This window comes from Lampris incognitus, chromosome 13 (genome assembly GCF_029633865.1).
Source record: "Lampris incognitus isolate fLamInc1 chromosome 13, fLamInc1.hap2, whole genome shotgun sequence".
NCBI classification, from domain to species: Eukaryota; Metazoa; Chordata; class Actinopteri; order Lampriformes; family Lampridae; genus Lampris; species Lampris incognitus.
This window is the reverse complement of record NC_079223.1, coordinates 42,747,326-42,772,098: the sequence shown is the minus strand read 5'-3', so window position 1 is coordinate 42,772,098 and position 24,773 is coordinate 42,747,326. Positions and strand designations below refer to the sequence as shown.

The 24,773-nt window shown below is 47.4% G+C and overlaps 1 protein-coding gene across 4 annotated transcripts; it reads right to left on the bottom strand.

Moving 5' to 3' along the window:
- Positions 1 to 242: 242 nt before the first annotated feature.
- rel (v-rel avian reticuloendotheliosis viral oncogene homolog) lies at positions 243 to 24,773 on the bottom strand. 4 transcript variants are annotated; one of them, XM_056291698.1, is made up of 11 exons: positions 24,719 to 24,773; positions 23,977 to 24,012; positions 22,787 to 22,926; positions 22,096 to 22,244; positions 21,035 to 21,126; positions 9,713 to 9,853; positions 6,175 to 6,279; positions 5,286 to 5,504; positions 4,396 to 4,473; positions 4,197 to 4,277; positions 243 to 3,299 (listed from the first exon to the last, which is right to left on the bottom strand). In XM_056291698.1, the coding sequence occupies exons 1-11, from the start codon at positions 24,723 to 24,725 to the stop codon at positions 2,365 to 2,367; spliced, it is 1,983 nt and encodes a 660-aa protein (XP_056147673.1). In that variant the 5' UTR covers positions 24,726 to 24,773; the 3' UTR covers positions 243 to 2,364. The 4 variants fall into 4 exon arrangements, with proteins under 4 accessions (XP_056147673.1, XP_056147674.1, XP_056147671.1 ...); XM_056291699.1 differs by lacking the exon at positions 23,977 to 24,012 and having other exon boundaries at positions 24,719 to 24,771; XM_056291696.1 differs by lacking the exon at positions 24,719 to 24,773 and having other exon boundaries at positions 23,977 to 24,397.

Genomic DNA, 24,773 nt, shown 5'->3' with positions numbered 1-24,773 from the left:
AGTCATCATCGTATAAGTTTATGGGAAAACAGGGCTGATTTTCATCAGACGCTTATGGTTGGAGTTCCTAAAAGGACCTTTGGGATTAGTTTATACTTGAGGTATTTCCTGGCAGGCAAAATCCTGTTTATTGTTAAATGAAAGTACTGTCATGTTGCATTTTAGACTCCAGGTTTTGTATACTGTCATGCTGGAAGACATGCACTACTGATCTGATCATCAAAAGAGAAGAAATACCGAGCAAAGACATTCATTTTTATTAAGAATGGCTTCAAGTAAAAATACAAAGTACCAAAGAATCACTGTCATCTTCCCGAAGCGCAGTCATCAACAGAAACTGTTTAGTTCATAGCTGTAGGAAAATATTCATAATTAATTAATAATTAATATTCCGCTCCTCATTTGTTGAGCACTTTTATCAACACCATAGAGTTTCTGAAAAAAAAAGAAAAAGAAACACTATATATATATATATATATATACGTGTGTGTGTGTGTGTGTGTTTGTGTGTTTGTGTGTGTGTGTGGCACAGTGGTTAGTGCAGTCGCCTCACAGCAAGAAGGTCTTGGGTGTGAGCCCTGGGGTAGTCGTCCTGTGTGGAGTTTACATGTTCTCCCCGTGTCTGCGTGGGTGCTCTGGAAACTGGGGGCTCCGGTTTGTAGGTCAGGTGAATCGGCCTTACTAAACTGTCCCTCGGTGTGAATGTGTGTGTGTGTGTGTGTGTGTGTGTGTGTGTGTGCGGGCCCTGTGATGGTCTGGCGGCCTGTCCAGGGTGTCTCCCCGCCCGCTGCCCAATGGCTGCTGGGAAAGGCTCCAGCATCCCCACGCGCTTTTAGAAATCATACATGGCATGCGGATAAGGGATGGAGGCTAGGTTAAGCTAGGCTAGAATCGAGTACTTAATGACATTCTCCAGTAACCGGGAGGTCACGGTTTTATTTCTTGCAGCAGCCCGTATGTGTCCAGCTAACAGCTTTCTGTCCTTGTCAGAAAGCCCTGGCGCAAGACACCGAAGCTGTAGCGGTTTCCCTCAGCGTGAATTCAAAGGGGGAAACAAAGTAAATTAAGCATTTGTTGATATCAGCTATCTGGTGAGCTCCGCAGCACTCTGAGGACTCTGGATAGCGCGTGTGATTGCTGGTATGACATAGTCATTACTGAGGAAACACACCGCAGTGCTGCCACTGATGGTGCTTCCCCCCGCTTCCTCAACGGAAACTTCAATACCTTGCCATTCTTGAGAGCATCGCACGATCACTCTCAACTACGGCTAACATGTTATGTACAGAGCACACACGGCAGCAGACGCCTCGACGTTTTACCACACCTGCTATCACAGTGTCACAGCTACACTATGTGTTACACAGTTACACTACGTGTAAAATATAGCGGTAAAAAAAGGTAGCCCATTTTAAAAAAAAAAATTGCTTGTTATGCTAATAGGCTGGCAGCCCATGTTAAGCAAATTATTTACCATCGGTATCCACACACACCCTCCCCTTAGAAAATTGACGCTTAAAAAAAAAAAAAAAAAAAGCAAACAAGTCTTTGGTTATTGTATGCAGGGTGAACCTGATCTGACCTGAGAGAGCCCAAACAAGTAGTACATTCAAACACATGAGTGAAAAAGAGCCAACTCTGGCTTGGAAAACACCTTCTGATAAGATCCAAGCGCTGCTTCACACATGGTCCGTTCGTTCCAGAGCCCTAGAAAGAGAGAGTTACGTCAACTCCGTAGACGTCAATGGGCCAATTATCTAACAGCAATGGCGGATCGTGGGAGCCCCGGATAGTTCCAAACAGTGCGCATAGAATATGTGTCACGTTGGAATATATCTATATCTATATATAAATGTAAAAATCTGAAAACATTGGTTGGTAGTTACCAGAAATCGCGGCTAAGCAGTTCATTTAAATGCCCCGCCAAGCTTCGTTTGGAACTCGCGTTCTGACCCCTCATTGACGTGACTCTCTCTTTCTAGGGCTCTGGTCCGTTCATGAGTCCCACTATTTCATAGCATCTCTTGGTACCAAAAAAAACCAGAACCCCCCCCCCCCCCAAAAAAAACTGGCCAGGGGTCTCACAGCCGTTGCAGACGCACAAAACGGAGCCTGAAAGAGGTGTACACCACTTCCCACGCAAGATTTGTAATCTATAAAAACAAACTCGACGGGAGAACGGGAGAATGTGCGCACCTGTACAGTTGGTCAGCTGGTGAATTGAAGCCAGATTGTGTAATGATGCCTCTCACACATTTAAGCCCGATTTTTTTTTTTTTTTGGCACACACCATTTTTCAGCTTTTGTGCGCACGTACACGTTTAGTAAGGATCCTACACACCGTTTTATAAATGAGACCCCGGGTCACTGCTTGAGGTTACTGAACCCGCTTCCCCTGACCCAATCAGCCAGAGTTGGAAAATCGCATTCATGGGGCATGCCATTGTTAGGGAAGGGGTTCTGCACATTTTTATTGCCGTTATGACCAGTAGCAAGCCCCATGGAGTCCATGTTGGTGTTACGCTTCATGGGCCGGGGCAGCAAGTTGGTGTAAGTGCCACCTTGGCTTTCCATTGGGGACTGCATGAGTGGATCGTGACTCATTACTCCTACAGAGATTAAGGGCTCCGGCTTCATCTGAGAGCCCATCTGGGACCCTCCACCCACCAGGTTCTTGAGAAAATCATCTCCTTCAATTCCCTCTAAGAGGGGGAAAGAGCCAAGACCCAAGGTGCCTTCTCTTGCTCCAGGTCCAACCTCGTTCAAGGTGCACTGGGCTGGATTGACAGAACTGAAACCGGGCCACATATTTTGAGTCGGTTGGTTCTGGCCACTTTGGTTTCTCTGGACCTGGTGCTCAGAAGGTGGTTCATCCCTGTGGTGGTGGTGGTGATGAAAGAAGGGTTGGGACTCGGGTCGAGCCTGGCTCATCATGGAGCCCTGGGTCTCCTGATCCAAGAACTGTAAGTCTGTCATAGAGAGCTGGGGTAGGGTGTTACCACCACTGGTGTTACAGCTGCTAGACTCCACCCCATGAAGGTACCCAGACCCAGGGTTTGGCTGCTGTTGCCTACTGCTGCCAGAGTGCCCTAAATTACCAATGGCACTGGAGGGGTTCGTCTTGATGGAAGCCATGGAGGGTGTTGAGTTAGGGTTTGCCCAAGAATGGTTGACTGGCAAATTAACTTGTGAGGACATCATGGAGCGCTGCGGGTTTGGCTGGTACGTGGAGTTGAAGACAGCAGGTTGTTGGTGCACTGTAGACGAGGGGTGTTGTTTCATATACATGTTGCTGGGTTCTGGAGAAACACATAATTATCTGAAATGAGTGACAGCGTGACAGTACACTACTGATGCTAGTTTCTGAGCAACTGGTGCATTACAGAAATGTTACCAACACTGCAAAACCTCCGTCAAGGATATCTAAGCCCGATGTAGAATTTCATCTCAGATTTTTTTGGATTTTCCCCCCTTTTTCTCCCAAATTGTATCCAGCCAATTACCCCACTCTTCCGAGCTGCTCCACCCCCTCTGCCCCCCTGCCGATCCAGGAAGGGCTGCAGACCACCACATGCCTCCTCCGATACATGTGGAGTCACCAGCCGCTTCTTTTCACCTGACAGTGAAGAGTTTTGCCAGGGGGACGTAGCGTGTGGGAGGATCACGCTACCCCCCCCCCAGTCCCCCCTTCACCCCCTTAAACAGGCGCCCCGACCGACCAGAGGAGGCGCTAGTGCAGCGACCAGGACACATACCCACATCCGGCTTCCCACCCGCAGACACGGCCAATTGTGTCTGTAGGGACGCCCGACCAAGCCGGAGGTAACACGGGGATTCGAACCGGTGATCCCTGTGTTGGTAGGCAACGGAATAGACTGCTGTAGATGAAGGCTGTTGTTTCAGATACACGCCACTGGGCTCTGGCAAAACACTACTTTAAATGTGTGGTAGCACAGTGCAGTACTTAAGCTAGTATTTGAGCGACGACTACGTTACGAAAATGTCATCAACACAGCGAAACTTCTGTCAAGTTCCAAGCCCAATTCTACATTTCACCTCCTATTTTAAACTGGGTTTTCTTATTGGGACAACATTTGTATTTGCATTACTATATAAAGATTGTATATAATGACTGTAACAATTCAACTGTGCAATGACTGTTTTTGCGAGGAGAAAAGCATGACTGCAGTGTCTACCGTGTTTCATGTGGTGGGGCATCATGGTATTCTGCAGCATCGCCTTTGGCCTGTTGGTCACCAGACTGGCAAACGGACCAGCTAAAAAACAGCAAAGCCAACAAACCGTTTACTTAGTGAGTGCTCGCACATGCAATCCGTATACACAAATGCAAAGGCGCACACACACACACACAAATACATGCAGAATGTATTTTACTGTGAATTTTACTGGACAAGGCCGATATCTTCATCAAATGCTCCCTTCTCCGCTTTTTCTCATTGTAGCCGTAAGGATCTATAAGAACAAAATAAAAAAAACTCATGTAAACACATCATGTATACAATATAGAATCAGAGTGTGGTAGTCTGTTCAGGTATAAGTGTGGGACAGGGTCACTGATAAGATATGATTATAAGAGATAATGATATATTTATTACTGAGTTTACATTAGCGTTGGTCTTTTCGCATCACTTATCAACTCAGGACAGACACACCGTCTCCTGCACATAAGCATTTTTTTTATTTTCTTCCCAATTGTGTCCGGCCAATTACTCCACTCTTCCGAGCCGTCCACCCCCTCTGCCGATCCGAGGAGGGCTGCAGACTACCACACGCCTCCTCCGATACACGTAGAGTCGCCAGCCGCTTCTTTTCACCTGACAGTGAGGAGTTTCACCAGGGGGACGTAGCGCATGGGAGGATCACACTACCCCCCCCCCCCAAACAGGCGCCACGATCAACCAGAGGAGGCGCTAGTGCAGCGACCAGGACATATACCCACATCCGGCTTCCCACCCGCAGACACGGCCAATTATGTCTGTAGGGACCCCTGACCAAGCCAGAGGTAACGCAGGGATTCGAACCACATAAGCACTTTGACAGACAGGCCACAGCCTGTTTATAGGCCCTGTAGTGCAGAGCCTATATAAAGCAGTTTAGAGCTCATTGCTTTGCTCACAGGCACTTTGGCAGTGCGGGCAGAAACTGTGGCTTTAATAGCAGCCCACCTGCTGCCCACCTTTAGTTTAGCAGACAACTAACCAAACCTTCTTTCTGTACCGGGGATGAGCGGCGACAACATTTGCCCGAGCGCACTGGCTCCTCACCTTTGTCGTTGGGCAGGTAACGGAAGTCCATTGCTTCGCTCACTTCCTGGTCAGTGGGGCGGCGCAGCTGCATGCGCACGACAACAGAAGAGGTTATGGAGCCGTTGCAGTAGGGCGGCGTCTTGAAGACGATGGCCACCTGCCGATGGACGTCAGCCTGGGAGAAGGAGCCCTTGGCCTCCCAACCGTCGGACGAGAAGAAACGCACCTCTATGTCATCTGGGGAAGTGAGGGGTGAAGGAGTGACAGGAACAGATAAATAAACGAACAGGTGAGATGGATGCTAGTGATGAAAGAGAAAATCTATCGATGGATGGACGCACAGACGGATGCAAGAATAGATGGGCAATAGAACAAGGGGGGAAAAAAAACACATCTTCCGCTGAGCTCCATTGGCATTGTTTAGTGTATACTTCCTCCTAATCCTTTTCCAACATGCAGCACATAATCTGATGCATACGGAGATCTGTCTGCTGGGTCTGATGGGTGGATTTGTTCATCACTCAGATTATCGGCAATGGCTTGTCTGTATGTAATATCCTGCATTTACATGTTGGAAATAAATCCTCATTCATTGTCTAAAATGTGCCTCCAATATTATCATTTATCCTCTTTAGTGGTATTGCATTAGGATAAAATTTGGAAGTCTTTGATATCTTCATACACATTTTTGTGGTATAAATTAATGATAACAAGAATCTATTGCTTACAATCTCTCACGAAATGAGCTCTGAAATATGTGAAAACCGGTTCCGGTTTGCTGTTATACCTCACATTACCAGACGGTTGAACGTGAGGAGCCCCGGTTGGAATTGTGAATATGGTAGCTTTGCATAGGTGAGAAGACGCTGCCCGAGATCACTGACCAGCAGCGTGTCGGCACATGTACCTTTCTGTACTTTGTCACACAGCAGGAAGATCTCGTCCCCGCCCTTGACGCTACCACAGTTTCTGTTAACCCGACAGATCCTCAGCTCGGCTGTGTTAGGGGCTCCTGATCATTGAGAAATACATGTCGAACAAACAGACACACACGCACGCACACACACACAAACATACACATATTGGGTGAGGCAACACAGGAAAGTCATATCATGTATACATGGTTGTCCTTATTCATTTTTTTGTGTATCGTCACACTTCCTTGGAACTGAACTGCCGTGAGGATGAGGACGGCTCCTCCATGACGGGATGTTTCACACTTTAACCTGTGGAGACGAGGCTGTGGTTTCTCCATTCCTGATGCCATAGCTCCACCATCTTTCCTAATCTTATCTACAAATGAATAGATTTGTTTTTTTTATTGCAGTTGTCTATCTGGTTGTATCGTCGCCTTCATCGCTTTTCCTACATGTTTTGTGCGGGGGGGGGGTAAAGTTCATCTGATATATCAGATGAAACTTCTGACAAAATAAAGGCGTCAGTCTCTCTTTATGTGATAAGGGCCAAAGGGGATGTCTTTTCTACATTGTTAGTATTTCATAATGACAACCAATTCATAAACAAATCCATAAATCTCGGCCGACTCGGTATTAATGGCTGCCTTGAAGCGAAAGGGAACAATTACAGTTTTCAACAGACCAGGTTGAAACAAAAGTCACATGCTTGCTGTCAGAAGAGGAAGTGCCCTATGGTAACAGTGTGTTTGAGGGTTCGTCTGTGCAAAGAACTTCCCCTTTATCACTTTGTGTGAGGAACACTGAACTACTTCAGCAGGCACAACAGTTGAAACACTAACGAGTACACACTGGCTGTTGAGTGGGTGTGAAACACACCCACCCACCCACACACACACAAATCACACATGGTTGCACGCACACCCACACACTCCCACACCAACACTTATTCTTGTTCAGATCAGTGTGGAGAAACACATCTGCAGGCATGTACATTTATTGTGCTTAAAGCTGAACCGAAATCAGTAATCAGATTTTACTTTTCATATCTGGAAACCTTGAACACGGCATAATAAAAATATTCAGCAACTTTTTTTTTCATTTGTAAATTACTAATATTGTGTTTTCTTTATACCTTTACCCATAACTGTTCTCAATTGTCTCAAGAACAGTGGGGGCGTGGTTTATTCCCCATTAATATTCATGAGGTGGCTTTTGAGTGACAAATACAAGCAAGAACCACTTGTCAAGAAAACGTCTCTCACTGTACATCAAGAAGCCCACAACCTCCACCTCTCCGCCTACAAAGACGCCCTCACCGCCGCCAAGTCGGCCTATTTTGCCACCATTATTAATGATTCCAAAAGTAACCCCCGCACCCTCTTCTCCACTGTGAACAACCTCCTCAAGCCCCGTGCCGATGCCCTCTCCAACTCTACTCCTGAACAGTGCAAGTCATTTCTCTAATTTTTTGCAGACAAAATCACTGCTATCAACAAATCACTGTCCCCTGCATCTGACTTGGCAGCACCTACTCCGGCCCCTCTTCTCCCCATTCCTCTCGACCTTCCTACCCCTCCCCGATTGCCGCCTCTCCTGGTTTGTTCCAGTTGCCCCTACCACTATCTCTGAACTCATCAGCTCATCAAAATCCACAACCTGCTCCCTTGATCCCTTCCCCACCCCCCTACTGAAGAAATGCCTCCATGCCCTATGCCCCTACCTCATCAACCTTTTCAATTCCTCACTGTCCCATGGAATTGTCCCCTCTGCCTACAAAACTGCCAATTCTAAGGAAACCTGGTCTTGATCCATCTTGCCTCAACCACTACTGGCCAATCTCCAACCTTCTCTTCCTCTCAAAAACCCTGGAACGCATTGTTGCCACACAACTCCAAACCTACCTACACTCCCAACAACGTACTCGGACCCCTTCAGAACGGTTTTCACCCACTCCACAGCACTGAAAATGCACTCCTTAAAGTACTCAATAACCTCCTTACCTCTGCTGATACTGGAGCCCTTAACATCCTCATCCTCCTCGACCTGAGTGCAGCCTTCGATACTGTGAGCCACAACATCCTGCTCAACAGATTGAAAGATGTCGGCACTGAAGGCACCGTACTCTGCTGGCTCCAGTCCTACCTCTCCAACAGGTCACACTTCATCTCACTTCACAACCATTCCTCTGTTCCATCCACAGTCACACAAGGTGTTCCCCAAGGTTCTAGACTCGGCCCACTCCTTTTCATCATCTACATCCTCTCTCTTGGTCAGATTCTCTGCCATTTCAACCTGGACTTCCACTGTTATGCTGATGATACCCAGATATACCTCAGCACCAAATCTCCTCACAATCCACCCCTCTCTCACATCGACTCCTGTCTGTCTGCAATTAAAGCCTGGATGCAGCAAAACCTTCTCAAACTCAACAGTGACAAAACTGAACTCCATCTCCCACTGGAACAATTACAAAATCCTGGTTCTTACTTATAAAGCCCTTCACAAACTGGCTCCCCCATACCTCACCGACCTCCTCTCCCCCTACCAACCCCCTCGGTCCCTCAGATCCACCTCAGCTTCCCTTCTCTCTACCCCCAGGTCCAACCTCCACGGCTTTGGTGACCGAGGCTTCTCCAGGGCAGCTCCCAGGCTCTGGAACTCACTCCCCCAAATCACTAGAGACTCAGAATCCCTCCCAGTCTTCCAATCCCATCTCAAGACACACCTCTTCTCCACTGCCTTCTCATGCCCCCCTGTCCTCTCATGCACTCCTAATCTGAGGCAGACTAAGGACCGAGCACTCGATGACCTGGTCCCTCCCTCAACTCCCTTCCCAAGCACATCAGACACTGCTGCGATCTGCACACATTCAAGTCATTAATCAGGACCGACCTCTTCAGACTTCATCTGTGATTTATGATGTTTGTTTTTCTTTCCCTTTTGCATCTGTCCAAGTCGGAGAGTACTGCTGGCATTGTGTGTGGCTGTCGCTTCTCCCTTTCGTAGCCCCCCTTCCCATCCACCCCTGTATGTCTGCGTTATGTTTTTATGTTTATCTGTTGTCTTGTTTCACCTCGTTTATTGTAAAGTGACTTTGAGTGTTAGAAAAGCTTAATTTATTATTATTATTATTATCAAGAATGGGTGGAATTTCTTAGGGCGATGATTTGATCCAATTGGCTGTATGTAAATGAGTGTGTGATGACGTCATGAGTGTCAGAAAAAAAGATCGGCTGAGAGAAGCCGAACCGGGGAGCTCTTAAAAACAAAAATAGAAAAACAAAATTCTATCTTTTACATACTTTTCAGTAGAGATTCAAGTAAGTGATGTTAAAAAAACGGGTCTCAGTTGCAGTCCGACTTTAAGTCTCCGGATCTCCATCTAGACCCAATTAAAATGACTCAGTTAAATTTGTGGAGGAGTTATAAAAACACCCACAACTCGAGCTTGTGATGAATACACTACCACTAGCGACCATCTCGAAAGCACTGGCCTTTTTCTACAGTGTACGGCGCCGCGCCACTCACTGTTGTCGTAGATGGGATTGGTGACGAGGGGCTGGAGGGCGTGGCTGTAGTGGCCATTCTCATCCTGAAGAAACACCTGGATACACAGACGCACCACGTTCAAGTCGTACTCCTCCGTCTGCAACAGCTGCTCCCGGGGAACTACGGTCACACACACACATACACACACAACTGTTTAATATCACATAACAAAAAAAAATATTTTCCACAAGAAAGGATTCTACTGGCTGCAGACCCATTTATGTTTTTTTCCCTCTTTAACAACTTTTATTGATTTTCACAATACATTTTCATGCACATACACATGAATATATATGGAACTAAATAACCATAAGTGCATTATACCTAATCCATATACATAGATAAGTACACAGACTGCACATATACCTTGCCATACATATTATCCATAATACACACATACACATAAAAAAAAGAAAATAAACAGACAAACAACAAAAAAAAAAAAGGGGGGGGGTTCTCTGCCACCTCAATCTAACTCTAATCTTCCTTACTGAGTGGGATTTGTAAGCTCTTGTAATACTCGAAGAAGGGGGCGCAAATCTTCATAAACTCTTGTGTAGAGCCTTGACGAGTGCGTCTGAGTTTTCTCTCGTTTCAAAAAGTGCGTCATGTCTTTAATCCAGCTGGAAAAATGAGGTGGTGCTTGTTGCTTCCATGAGACGTCTAGCGAGCAAGGAGGTAAATGCTATGACTACACGTGCTTTATCTTTAAGGGTACATATGGGGTCAGGAGGAACGGCTTGTTGAAACATCTTGCTACAGGCCATTTATGATTTTAACGTATCAAAAGTCAACAACGAATGACTATCTGAGACCAAACATCGCTGGTCATGACAGGGTCTCTTCATGGTGCCGTGTCCTGCACCCGACTCTGGAAGAGCAATGCTGTGCACGGGGCATCTACATCCAGTGGCGCCGTCAGTGGGTATAATGTTATGAGGATTCTAAGGGCGCCACAACTGTGCTCAATTTTTTTTTTAATAAATTTATTTCTAGTTTTCCCCTTATCCCACCCTATTACCCAATGGCATATGGCCAGATCTTGTCGAAGACCGCTCTGATTCGCGATCCACGGGAAGGAGGGATCCACAGGAAAGAGCCCACAGGTTCAGTCTGGGCTACGGCGGCATCACATTCCTTTTTGTTAAGAGCATTTTATATGTACATTTGTCAAACTAAGAAGACGGGTCCCTTATTGGGGAAGCTGTTGATGAGGGGAGTGTTGGGCAAGCTGGTAGCATGGCATGAAGGTAAAGGAAGGGGTTTGATGTTAAGAGAAGCCAGGAAAATAATAAAATAATTATTTGACTAAATAAATACATAAAGGGCGCTCAGTCATATTCTTTATAGGGGCGCCAAATCCCTGGCGGCACCCCTGTCCACACCTCATGAAATCTGAACATATAGCGAGCCGAGACATACATACGGCAAGAGATTCACTCAATGGAGCATCTGGGGAAAAAAAACAAAACCGTTGCAACGTTTTGCGTGACATAGTGGCATTGTGGAGTAGTTTTGCAGGGAAGGGTGAGGACATGGAATAGGGACAGACGGTCAGAGAGGAAGACATCCTGACAGACAGACATATTTTTTTTTTTTACTTCTATATACTCTATTGATCCCCATTCTAGCTGTGTAGGTAGGAGCAGAGGGCAGCCGGCGTGCAGCGCCCGGGGACCAGCGCCAGCTCGCCTCGCCTCGCCACGCCTCGCTCAGGGGCACAGACAGGAAGGAGTATTAACCCTAACATGCATGTCTTTTTTGATGGTGAGGGAAACCGCAGCACCTGGAGAAACCCACCGCAGACACGGGGAGAACACGCCAACTCCACACAAGAGGACGACCCCCCTGGGGTTCGAACCCGGGACCTTCTTGCTGTGAGGCGACAGCGCTAACCACTGCGCCACCGTGCCGCGGATGGACAGACAGATAGGAATCCTTACTAACAGATGCAAACAGACCGGTAGTTAGATGTGAGAACTGTGAGGACATGGGACAGACACGAACGTGGCACGAGACAAACAGGACGGACAGACTGACAGGCGGTGCAGCAGGGAGAACCTGTGCCGCAAGGTCACAGAGGTTTTTTTTCGTGTCAAATCTGTAGGCGGTTCCCAAACCCCAGCTTTGGATCAGTTCGGTACGTCACAAATGTGCTTCTTTCGAGTGCTCGGCCTACATGCTTTCGTCCACGCAGACACAGACACAGACACACACACACACACACACACGAACCCCCCGGGGTAACACACCCAGGCAGACGGCTCGCAAAAAAAAAAAGGAGCTGTTGTGAGAGACGCCCTCACATGGTTCCAAACCTGCCCCGGTTCTCAGTCTTCCTCTGCTGCTCTGCATCGACGCCATCCCGCCCACGCATGTGGCTTTGTCGCCACAGTGATGCTCAGTGATGTCACTCCAGGTGGAAAGAGGTGGGCGTGTGTACGTGTGTACGACGCAGGGGAGAAGTGAGACGAAGGATGTGAGGGGCAGGGGTGGCGAGGAGGGCGAGAAGACGCAGACGGCGGCTGGGTACGTCAGGGGTACCCGCCACTCGCCATTTGAATCAGCGGCCGGGACCGAGTTTTGTTCGGATTCGCCAGCGATCGGTTTCTTAAACTGCCACCGTATCGACGGGCAAATATCCAATAGATAAACGGCATCGCGGGCAGGGGGGAAAACACACACACACACACACACACACACACACACACACACACACACACACACACACACACACACACAACATGCTGCCATCTAAAAATCAATAAACACACGACGTAAAATGGATTCACTGACCATTCCCTGATTTTCACCCCCAATTGTACTTGGCCAATCACCCCACTCTTCTGAGCCGTCCCGGTCGCTGCTCCACCCCCCTCTGTCGATCCGCGGAGGGCTGCAGACTACCACGCGCCTCCTCCAATACATGTGGAGTCGCCGGCCACCTCTTTTCACCTGACAGTGAGGAGTTTCGCCAGGGGGACGTGGCGCGTGGGAGGATCACGCTATTCCCCCCCCCCCAACCCCGGCCAGGACACACACCCACATCCGGCTTCCCACCCGCAGGCACGGCCAATTGTGTCTGTAGGGATGCCCGACCAAGCCGGAGGTAACACAGAATAGACCGCCCCGCTGCCCGGATGCCCTGCCCCATGTTTTTTTATAGTCAAAATCTAAAAGACACCACGCATAGTGTGGGGCACCAACTTTAAGCCTGCAGGGCGTCGATATCGTGTCTGTGAAGGGGCCTCGTAACGGTGACCTCGTAACGCCGCGGCGGGGCGCTGGAAAACAGAGCCATACGAGGCCATTTATGCAACACGCTACATGAACGCATCGGTGTGCGCTGGTCTGTGTGAGTGCCTGAGCTGTGCAAGTGTGTGTGTGTGTGTGTGTGTTTCTGCAATATCCTTCGAAAATGACTGACAGCTGCCGGAGAGCTGGGCGTGGGTGCCAGAAGGTCAGAAAAGTGGGTTGTGGATAACAGCGTAGGTGGAGGTGTTTGGAACAGAGGTGCGCGTGTGTGCGTGTGTGCGTGTGTGTGTGCGTGTGCATGTGTGCGTTGGTAAGAAACAGCAGCAAGCTGCCAGTTAACTGGGTTAGATGGTCACTGACTGAGCGGCGGTGGGTGGGAGGGGTGTGTGTGTGTGTGTGTGTGAGACTGGTGTGAAAGGCACCAGAGTGGGTGAGAGAGAGAGAGAGAGAGAGAGAGAGAGAGAGAGAGAGAGAGAGAGAGAGAGAGAGAGAGAGAGAGCGGGGGAGTCAGGTGTCGAGTTTTACCACAAAGCACGTCTCCATGCTAGCGTGTGACTCACGGCCTCACTGAGAGTCGTTATACAGCCTGCTCAGGCCTTCAGGAGCGACCCCAGCGGAGGACAACTGTTATTTCATGCCCGCAGCCCCGGCTGCTGCGGACTGGCTCTGTGGCTCGTGTCTTAGGCTGTTCTGGCAGCGCCAGTGAATGAAGCAAAAGTTAGATTTACAGCAAAAAACAAAAAACAAAAAAAAACCCCTGCTGAAATAGCAACTACACAATTCAACATGACTTAAGCGGCCACGCTGGACCGGATCCTCCGACACCGCTGCCCACCAGAACCCACCCGGGAAATTAACCAAGGGGTATAATCGCCTTACTATCGACGACATATTCAATAGAATATAATCATCCAGCCAATACCACAGACAACACGTGCTGAAGCCTGCAAAAGTAACACAACCGAGGCTTCTGCTGACAGTTCTTGGGACATGGTGACCCTGTGACCTCATAAGATAAAACGCAGTGGAAAAGAACAAAACGTAGCCATTACCTTGAATAGAAGCGGACCAAGTTCAAGCGGAAGTGTGTGTGTGTGTGTTTGTGTGTGTGTGTGTGTGCGTGTAAGAGAGAACAAGTGGGCAGAGTACACAAAAAGGTGGAGGTTGTTATCGCCCCGAACACAGGAAGCAGCTGAGTCTCACAGCAGAAGTGAGCTGAAGAGATGGAAGAGTTTTTTTACTTTAATTTATGCTTCGGCGAGGCGGTCTTGATCACGCCGATCCCAAACGATTAACCAGGTGGTGAGAAAAACCCAAAAAAGAACAAACAAATGTGCGTTCAGAGCTTCACCTCCGACCTCTGTCCTGCCCGACACCCCACCTCTTCTCCTCGCCAAGCACATCTCTATGGAGTGTGATCGCCCCACGGCCGCAGGCGTCTTATCCGTCTGTGGCCGGACTGCTCAGCAACTGGCCGGGGCACTGGCGACCCAGGACTTTAAGGTTTTGTACGACGGAGACCAGTATGCAGTAGCCATAAGGCGATTTGTGCGATGTAACCTCAGAAAAGACCGCAACACTTGCACCGTTGTGACTTCTCCCCGCCCCCCCTTGTCTCCCCAATTGCACTTGGCCAATTACCCAGTTTCTGCACCGTCTCGGTCGCTGCTCCACCCCCTCTGCCGATCCGGGGCGGGCTGCAGACTACCACATGCCTCATCCCATACATGTGGAGTCACCAGCTGCTTCTTTTCACCTGACAGTGAGGAGTTTCACCAGGGGGACGTAGCATGTGAGGGGATCACGCTATCCCCCTCCCCCCGGTCCCCCCCCTCCCCAAACAGGCGCCCCGGCTGACCAGAGGAAGTGCTAGTGCAGCGACCAGGACACAAACCCACATACGGCTTCCCGCCCATAGACACGGCCAACTGTGTCTGTAGGGACGCCCGACCAAGCCGGAGGTAACACGGGGATTCGAACCAGTGATCCCCCGTGTTGGTAGGCAACGGAATAGACCGCCACGCCACCTGGACGCCCTCGCTGTGACTTGTCTTACTCGATGAAGACCTTCTCAGACTTAAGATGAAGTCTAAAGCGCTCTGCGGGATGATGAGATACGATGCAGCTTCACTGGCTACGTGAACAACGCCCGGCTAAGGGGTCGCGTACGCGGTGAAGACACCTAGGTACATTGAAAACGCACAATCGATACCGGATTTGGTCTGCGGGATGATAAAAAGCAGTACCCCAAACCACCCGCATCGCTCACGAGCTACTGTACCCGACAACTTCATGAACCAAACTGAGATTTAGATAAACCAAAACGTGCAGTGTCATGGATCAGAGACATGGGACTGGATTGTTCACCCACGAACAGGGACGAGGGGCTGGGTTTGGACCGTCACGAGCCAGGTTAGTTTTACCGTACAGACGATGTGTCATTGCAGAAGTAATTGTATAGTAATCCTGTAAATGAAGTGAATACCAGAGCAGAGAACCAGGGATGTTTTGTGTCTCTGCTTGGATTTCTTGACTCCACACCAGGGGAAGGTTTTCTGGTGTGCCGGCACATTGCAGCATTGCATGACCCCCCAACATATATCCAAGGCTCAGCGTTTTTCGGTTTTCATTTTTCAGAGTCAGCCAGAATGCCGAATGTCGCCACAAGAGGCACTGTTACATAACCTCACATGAACAGGAACAACTTTTGGATCCGTGGAAACGTAAAATCCAGGTGAAAATCAGTTTAAAAATCTGGGCGTTTTTCGGTGAAAATCGGTAAAAACTGAAAACGCTGAGCCTTGTATATATCTTATACAAATTAACACAATCGTGCCAGTGTGCTTCGTCCGTTTCTCTTCCGTTTACCCGGAGGAAAAGTGTCTTGCTCATGATATTGTTTTGCTCATGTCAGGGAAGCCTTTGTTTTAAGATCACCGAATTCTGAATTGTGTCTTCTAAACCCTCCTTCAGCAGAAAAGTGGAGTATAAAAAAACAAAAACAAACAAAAAAACCACAAAAAAAAAAACCCCAGACTGAATTACTGAATTACCTGGGTATTAAAAAAAGGGGTTGTTTCAGCGGATCAGGAGAAGTATGAGGAACTTGTGATATGGTGCTGCCTTCATCGGCTGTTATCTTGTGAACTGAGTTTTCAGATAAACACAAACCACAGGAGTGACGCTAAATCTAGAGCGCCTCGAGCGCTTACGTTTTGATCTCGGTGAGGAAAAAAAAAAAATACAAAAAAATGTAGAAGTCTCTTTATACTCGCGAGCACTTTTCTGAGAATTATGAATTGGTGTTGAACAGGAGGCAGCGGTGTCTGGGAGAAGTAGGCAGAATGGAGACATGGTCTTATATAATATATCAGGGGTCTCAAACTCCAACCTGAAGAGTGCCCTCAGTCGAGAGAGCAGATCTCCACCAGGGGTATCTACTCTTCTCCGGTGCTCGGACTTAGGAGACGAACCAGCTGAGAAGCTACAACTCAAGTAGGGTATAAAACAGGTTTTTCAACGGTTCTGAATCACCCCGACCATGAGAGGTCTTTCATCATACAGTCATAACTCTGCACAAAATTATTAGGGGGTGTCTGGGTAGCGTAGCGGTCTATTCCCTTGCCTACCAACACAGGGATCGCTGGTTCGAATCCCCATGTTACCCCCGGCTTGGTCGTCGCCCCTACAGACACAATTGCCCGTGTCTGCGGGTGGGAAGCCGGATGTGGGTATGTGTCCTGGTCGCTGCACTAACGCCTCCTCTGGTCAGTTGGGGCACCTGTTCAGGGGGGAGGGGGAACTGGGGGGAATAGCGTGATCCTCCCACGCGCTACGTCCCCCTCGCGAAACTCCTCACTGTCAGGTGAATAGAAGTGGCTGGCGACTCCACATGTATCGGAGGAGGCATGTGGTAGTCTGCAGCCCTCCCCGGGTCGGCAGAGGGGGTGGAGCAGCGACCGGGACGGCTCGGAAGAGTGGGGAAATTGGCCGGATACAACTGGGGAGAAAAAGGGACAAAAAAAAAATCCAAAAAAAATAAAAAAATAAAAAATTATTAGGTTGACAGGCACCCATTTATAAAACCTTTGCACAGTGCCCAAGTCGACTGAATGGAAATACAAAGTTTTTAATAAGCAGTGCTCAAGCTAAAAAAAAAATAAAAAAAATCTACCCGCCTGTCAGTCTGTGGATGTGCAGCCTCCTTGGTGGACCCTCACATGAATGCGACCAAGTCTAATATGAACTCGCACTTTCCAAAAAGAAAAGGTTTGCTATGCGACCATTTTGGTTTAACCCTAAGAATTTGCAACACTTCCTGTTTTGACTGCAACCTAGAGGAAGTTGTTCCTTTATAACTTTTGCATTTTTTTGGATTATCAAAATTCTTACAACAACTTTTGATCACGTCGCTGCCCGATCCGAGTCAACCGTAGATGTGAGTCGCGCGTGCACACGGTTGACTTGGATCCGGCAGTGACGGAGAGCAGCATCGGTCGAGCGAGCTAGAGAGTGACTTAGGAGAGAGAGAGTGGCGATAGAGAGAACAAACGTTTTTTTGAAAGCTTTGAATCACTGCAACCACGAGAGTTTCTTCATCATATAGTCACAACCGTGTGAAAAAAAAGTTTAAGGCTGATAAATCCAATAGTTTGCAAGATTAGCCATGGACATACACACACACACACACACACACACACACACACATGACCAAACAGATAATCCCCTCAAGGCCTGGTGGAGATAATTACCCGGGGGCCACTGACCTTCTTATCTTTTGTAAGGGGGACCACTTAATGGGGTGAGAAAGAAAGAAAAAAAATGTCTCGTACTTTTATTGCTTGCTGCCAGAAACCCGGCTTTGCTTCTGCTCAGACAGCCGAGCCACGTTTGACTGGAGGGAGTTGGCCGTGGAAACCCTCAGGATTGCCTGAAGATGGGTGTCAGTCAGTCTGGAGCTGTATTTTGACTTATTCAAGTTTACGGTGAGAGAAAAGCTTTTCACATAGATATGTGCCCCCAAAAAGGTACATGACACGCTTGAACATTTTGGACAGCTCTGGGAAGGGTGGGGCAGTTCATTAAAAAAATATGCCAGTCGTGTCTGTTTTTCCCTGGGTTTCTCTTGAATTTGGCTTTGAGCTCAGTATTGCAACGCAGGTCAATAAGCTCCATTTGCAGCACACTTGGGGCGCTGTCCACAGCAAAGGAAACGGGGTCTGCAAACATGTGGAAGGTTGCACCGTGTGTCTTAAAGTCAGCGAACCGCTGGTCAAATTCCCTCTGTAGCTTCTCAATAGCAGCAACACGTTTGACCACTAAATGCAAAGCCCTGCTCCATAAATAGACTTGAATGCTGCGAAATGGCTGAGATTTCTATCTGTGAGCTGGGTTTTCCATAATTCATAACAGTAACAAGTTGCCCTGGGCCCTGAAGCGTCAGATTAAGACCATTCAACTTCTGCATGATGTCAGATATGAATGCTTGGTCCATAACTCATTTAGGATCATCAAGTTCAGGAACCTAACGTCTGCCTTCCTGCAACTCAAAGAACCGCTTTACGACGCTACCCTTACTGAGCCAGCGCACCTCCGTGAAGTGCAGGACATCGCCATCAGCTGCTTCAATTTCCTCCACAAAGGCACGGAGATGCCGGTGCTGTAAACCCCTGGATCTGATGTATGTTAATGCATTTTACTATGACAGACATTGAATTGTCAAATTTCAAGCACTTGCTGCAAAGTGCTTGCTGGTGAATAATGCGGTGCAGAACGATCGCAGAACCAACACTTTCCTCTTGCAACTTCCTTTGAACTCGTGCTACCAGCCCAGTCTTTCTTCCTGTCACTGGTGGGGCACCATCTGTGGTTACGCCGACCAATTTATTCCACGGCACACCAGCACGCTCAGTGACGTCGTACAGTTGCCAAAACACATCATTGCCTGTATTACCGCCATGCATTGGACTCAAGTTAAGTAACCCCTCTGTCATTTCAAAATTATCGTTAATGCCTTAGACAAATATAGCTAGCTTAGCACTGTCCTTTATGCTCTTGCTCTCATCCAACGCCACAGAGTATGCATTAAATTCTTCAGCTTTCGCATGCAGCTGATATAATGCGTGTCATTCCAGAACTCATCAATTCTCTCTGCTACAGTGTTAGCGTAACACTGGTATTGCCGAATAAAATCTTTTTTTTTTTCTGGACAGACAATACTGGCTACCTATACCATGCATTCTTTGAGAAACTGTCCTTCTGCTATACACTGACTCACAGCGTAACTGGCCTCAACTGCGGCATCGGACTCCTTTTTCCCCCTTTTGGAAGTGATTGTGTTACATCGACATACAGGCCTTTCTGCAGCTGTACGACTCGCCTCTCCCTCTCATCTCCCCGCTACTTTCCATGCTGATGTGCGTGTTCAGCTGAGTAATGGTGCTTAAGGTTGTATTCCTTAAGAAATGCAATTTTTTCCGTGCAGATGAGCAGGTGGCATTTGCAGTAAACGCTACAAAGAAATAATCCAGGGTCCACCGCTCTCGAAACTGTCTGTGCTCAAGGTGAACTTTTCTTTTAAGATTTGGAAAGCGACATTTTAGTTACCAGAACAAGTGTAGTAAGGTAGCTAACGGCTTTAATTAGGTTAGCTTGTTTTTTTTTTAAATTTTTGAATGCACTGAGTGCACTTTCACAGCTGCCCCGGCATAGGCCCGGAGTGCAGCCTATTGCAGTGTAGTGTAGTAATTTGTTTTTAATATTTTCTGTAGACAATTACTTGACTGCTTCCAAGACAAGATGCAGGGAATTTTTTTTAAACTGACAAATCAAAAATAAACTTGGGCATGCATTGCACTATATGTTGAAATCACATGAGGGCCATATGTATGACAGGACGCGGAAGCGGAGCAGGCTAAGCTAATGGCTAGCCCATGCAGACCGGCAGCTCCGACAGTCATCCTGGCTGGCGTTCGTTCCCTTCGACAGTGATTTTTTTGTTGCTTAGTTTAGATATATGTGTTCAGTTTGGTTATGTGTGTTCTTGTAGTTTTTTGGATATGTGTTTTTGTCATTGTGTTGCACTGCTGCGGGCTGGGGGAAATTACATTTCGTTTAATTTCATGTGCGCAAGTGCACGAAATGAAATGACAAATTAAGCGTTTCTGATTCTGATGCAGTTCAGAGGGCCGCATTTGGCCATGGGCCGGGAGTTTGAGAGCCCTGGCATATATTCAGTTCTCTCTTCCTCCGGGTATGTCTACTGTTTTTACAGACTTATAAAAGCGCCATTACCTATTTGCACCATGATCTTTGAGCGTGGGGAAGCCCCTTGCCCCACCCCCCCACCCCACCCTTAAACGCATCCTGCATTCCTAGCTCTCACGTGGCATCCTGCACCGGGCTGAGTTGAGCAACCGTGACAAAGAATGGGGAAGTAGCATAACGCTTGTTTGTACACGAGAACTGCTGTCTGTCTCACTGCTCAAAGAGGACCGTGAACTGAAAGCAGCGTTGAGGAAACAGCTTTACTGTCGACAGTTTGGTGGCAAGCAGGTTTTCCAGTCTTGTTTTGATGAAAAATAAACATGATACTTTGGGGTTTTTTTAACACTTTTTTTTTTTGGAGGGGGGGGATAGGTGCTGCCAACTTCACCTGAGCAACATCGACTCGCTATTTGCTAGCTAAGAGGTTCTTTGAAATGGACTTAAAGCTGCTCAGCAGTAAAAGGTCTGCAGAATTTCAGATAAGTTACTCAGACACAGTCAGTTAAGGAGAAGTGTGAATTGAGTTGGAATATTACCCGTGATTTTCTCCAATTCAATTTCTGCGGTGTAAAACCCTCCGCAGCTCATTACTTTATCCTGGGTGGTAAACCCATTCAAAACGTGACGCAAGTCGAATAAACCACTGACAGCTATTTCTGCACACTACTTAACCAAATCCTGAACTGAATTTCTTTTGAAAGAGACAAAAAACAAGATCTGGAGAAACGACAGAGATAAAGAAATCTAAAAAAAGAAAAGAAGAAGCGGGGGTGCACTCACCATTAAAGGGGTTGATGCCTCTGGTTATCCTCTGCAGGATGGCATCTTTCACCTCCCTTCTCCTCACACACTGGATGCCCAGATTCTGGAAACTGTGTGAATAAGAAAACATGGCGGTGAGAAACCGAGGAGTCTGTCACAACACGATAAAGTTACATGGTCTCTCTTAAGTCACCAGAGACCAGAACTGAGTAGAAACAGAATTAAAAAAAAAATCTCAGTATTTGCTTTAGCTCCTGCTGTAAATCGTGCACCTTTGAAATTTGTTGCACGAGACAAAACGAGAACCAGAGAGTCGACACAACACACATTCAAGTCGTTAAAAGTCCGTTTGGCACATTTATTTTCGGATTACTAACAGCTGACCGTACAATATCGGGGTTGTTCTGATGCAGTGAATGCCACTTATCTGCTACTCCAAGCAGATTAAAACACAACGCGGCATAAAAATTTGCTAATTCCGTGCGACCCACACTGCATGCACCGTCTTTGTCTTTAGATGTTAAAACACCTTTTATTTAATCTACTACACTACGAATGACAAACAAATCACTGATGTTGAAAAGAAAGTGACTCATTCAAACTTGTACACGTGCACAGACATGAATGGGTGTATACATCCATACAAGGCTACACACACAGACACACATGCACACGCGCACGCACACACACACATAGGCTTTTTTTCTCCCTCTATAAGATATGGCATGTCAGGGTGATGTCACTCGGGGAACTCCCATGTAGGCATCCTCAACCCAGAACACGGTTAAATAAACAGGTCTTGAGTATTTGTGACACACTGCCTGTTCACACTTGCGTTTTGTTTTGTTTTTTTGCACGTTTACACTTGATGCTCTTTGAAACCACGAAGCAACACAGGAGCACAGCAGCGAGCTAATGATATTCAGTATGGGACTAGCGGGGGGGGTGGGGTGGGGGTGTTCTCTATGGTTTGCAGCTGGAACAAATGATAATGAATGATAATGACGATGATGATAATGACAAAAAGGAACTTTTACCACCATCGCCTTTGGGACAGAGAGAGGAGGAGGTGAACTCACGCGATGACCCGACGGGCTGGACCGAACTCGGCCTCGTAGTAGCCATCTTTGCAGTCCTTCCCGACCAGGTCGTGCGGGTGCGGTCGGTAGGGCTCGTTTTTGGTCACCAAGGAAACACGCACCCTTCCCTTGCCAACGTAGTTCAGGATCTAGAGAGGGGGAGGAGAGCAGAAATACTCAAACCACCTGTAATTACTGTTCAGAAATATTGACAGTATGTGATAAGAGACACATGCATGTAAAATTAAACAGAGGACAGCAGGAGAACTGATAGAAGGGTGTGTTTGCACTTGTGAAATTAAGAAATAATATAACCAAATCTGGACGAATGATCTGTAAAGATGCTCATTCACTCTAATTTTGATTATGAAATTACAGCAAGTGCCTAATCACTACGTCTTGTTTGTTGCAAGTCACTCATGAAAGGAGGCCATTTATGAGAATGAGAGACTAAAATGTAACTAAAAAGTTGCAGACCTCAATCAAACAACCTTTTCAAACAATTTACACCACTGCTTTTAGGGCTACACACGTTAACATGGAATGCTAAAAAGCTTGCACAAAAATCCTTTATCATCAACAGTTTTACATCAGTCATTTCAGAGGACTGAAGATAAACTGAAGGGTCCGCCACCGTGACCCGCATGGAGACGTCGTCGGGGCCGACCGCAGCGAGGCGACATCTGCTCACCTGAAGACTGGGGTAGCTCCTGTTGTTGTCGGAGCTCTTCTCCCCCGGGATGCTGCCAGCAGAGCGACCCTCACATTTGTACCTGAAGCGCATGCCCCGCTGTCTGGGCTGCTCGAAGATCCTGACCTCCGGTTCAGCCACTGCAGGGCACAAATGAAACGCATGTCAGCCAACGTCAGGCAGGTGGACAAAGAGGGAGGGGCCGGGCGGTGCAGATGGAGGGAGGGAGGGTGGGTCAGAGGGTGTTTCAATGAATGAATGGAGTGGGTCAGTGAGGATGGAGGAGTAACAGGAGAGGAGAAGCAGACCCCACAAGATAATTAGTTTATCTGCTTTTTCAAATTGTCTTCTTCTTCTTGTTTTTTTTTTTTTACCTGTTTGTGAGATTTAGATTTGAGTGAGGGTTATTGCACCAGGACGAGGTGGATCATGTCAGGTACTTTCTAAAGTACGCTGTGCATGTATCGTTCTGTAAAGACCACCCTGGGCCATTGTGTATTGACGTAGACATAAAACGTGCAGGAAAATGTGTTCTTGGTATTCTACCCTTTCCTGATGAGAAGTAACAAAGCCACATCAGATAGGGTAAAACTAACCAACAGCCAAAAAAAAAAAGAGGAACAAACAGCATCACTACCAAGACTTGAAAAATAACGAATCTTTAGCAGGCCTGGCAGCAGTAAAGGATATGTCATTCAGTGTCTACACTATTTTTCTTCAGATAATCCGTGTTTCAAAAGCCACTGACACTAGAATGCATGATTCAGAAACCACAAATGACCCATAAGAGGGGTCAAAATGACTCCGGTTGGATTCAGTGGTGTTTTTTTTTCTTAATTGTGGACATTCTGTCTTCACATCTATCTCGAATACAACGAATCAAACAATGACTTCATCACACCTTTCACCCCCAGAACTCATCATTATCTCGTCCTGCACTCTGTCTATTTGTATGTGAGCCTAAAACTATGACGCTCAATATCACCCAAGACTAATCAAGCCTTTATTCTCTGGCGCACACAACAGGTCTATAAAAAGCAGCATAAGCTGCACGCATATGAGGAAATGAAAAGCAGGCCGAGCCAAAAGACCGGCAGTGTTTCACGACTTCATTTGGCATTTGTGCGTTTCTATTTGTGTAGAGGCAACAAAAAAAACTGAACATATATCAAGAGTTTAGATTTACTTACTTAAATGATGGTCCTCTGGCAAGGAGGGCATAAGGACTGCGGAAGAAAACGTTGGCGTCAGGAACGAATTGCTTGTCAGGTGAAAACCAACATGTAAACCATCTTCCATAATAGTGTAGACTAGTAATAACGCACGTTAGTCCCTGGCTTACAGGTCTGACCCTTTAGCCGAGCGGTTAGTGATGTCGCCTTGTGGTGCAGTACACCCTGTATCGAATCCCGCACCGGGCAAGAAAATAACCGGTTACAATAATTAGCATTGCACTTAGAGACTGCTGTACACTGGGGACACTGTGTGTGTAAGACGAAGGCTGTTCAGTCTGAACCAACCGCTCTTCAAAATAAACTTGTTTTGCCGCCTCTATTTAGGTCATCCAAGTTCCGCTAAACTCGTAAACGTATCGACTGCGACCAAACAACAGCGTCATTTATTCAACTAAAACCGAAGCTGAAGCTGACGACACACACCTGCAATCTATACAGTTTTTCTTCTTCTTCTTCTTAAATCGAAAATCCACATCTAAAGCGCTCGGTTGAACTAATTCAACACACAGCTTTACGACACGCAGCGCAGCCCCCCCCCCCTCCCCGAGTCTCGGCTGGATCTCAAAGAGGCGACGATCCCTCCGACTCCGGCTGCTGTCAACCGATACCTACTGCTGCAAAACCAAAACCGAGCGTCGGACGCTGCCTGCGTCGTCCGACGGCTTACATTGTTGCGAAGAAAGCGGCCGCCACTCACCGTCCATGCTGCGCTGCACACACACACACACACACACCCTCGTCGCGGCTCGTCC

What these genes read in the sequence shown, in the direction of transcription:
- rel (XM_056291696.1), bottom strand. Translation starts at nt 24,085, where the DNA reads ATGGAAGATGGTTTACATGTTGGTTTTCACCTGACAAGCAATTCGTTC. An exon ending in GGAGCTACCCCAGTCTTCAG is followed by an intron (nt 22,245 to 22,786) that starts GTGAGCAGATGT and finishes CCCCCTCTCTAG; the next exon opens with ATCCTGAACTACGTTGGCAA. An exon ending in GCCCCACCACATGAAACACG is followed by an intron (nt 3,300 to 4,196) that starts GTAGACACTGCA and finishes GTGTTTCTCCAG; the next exon opens with AACCCAGCAACATGTATATG.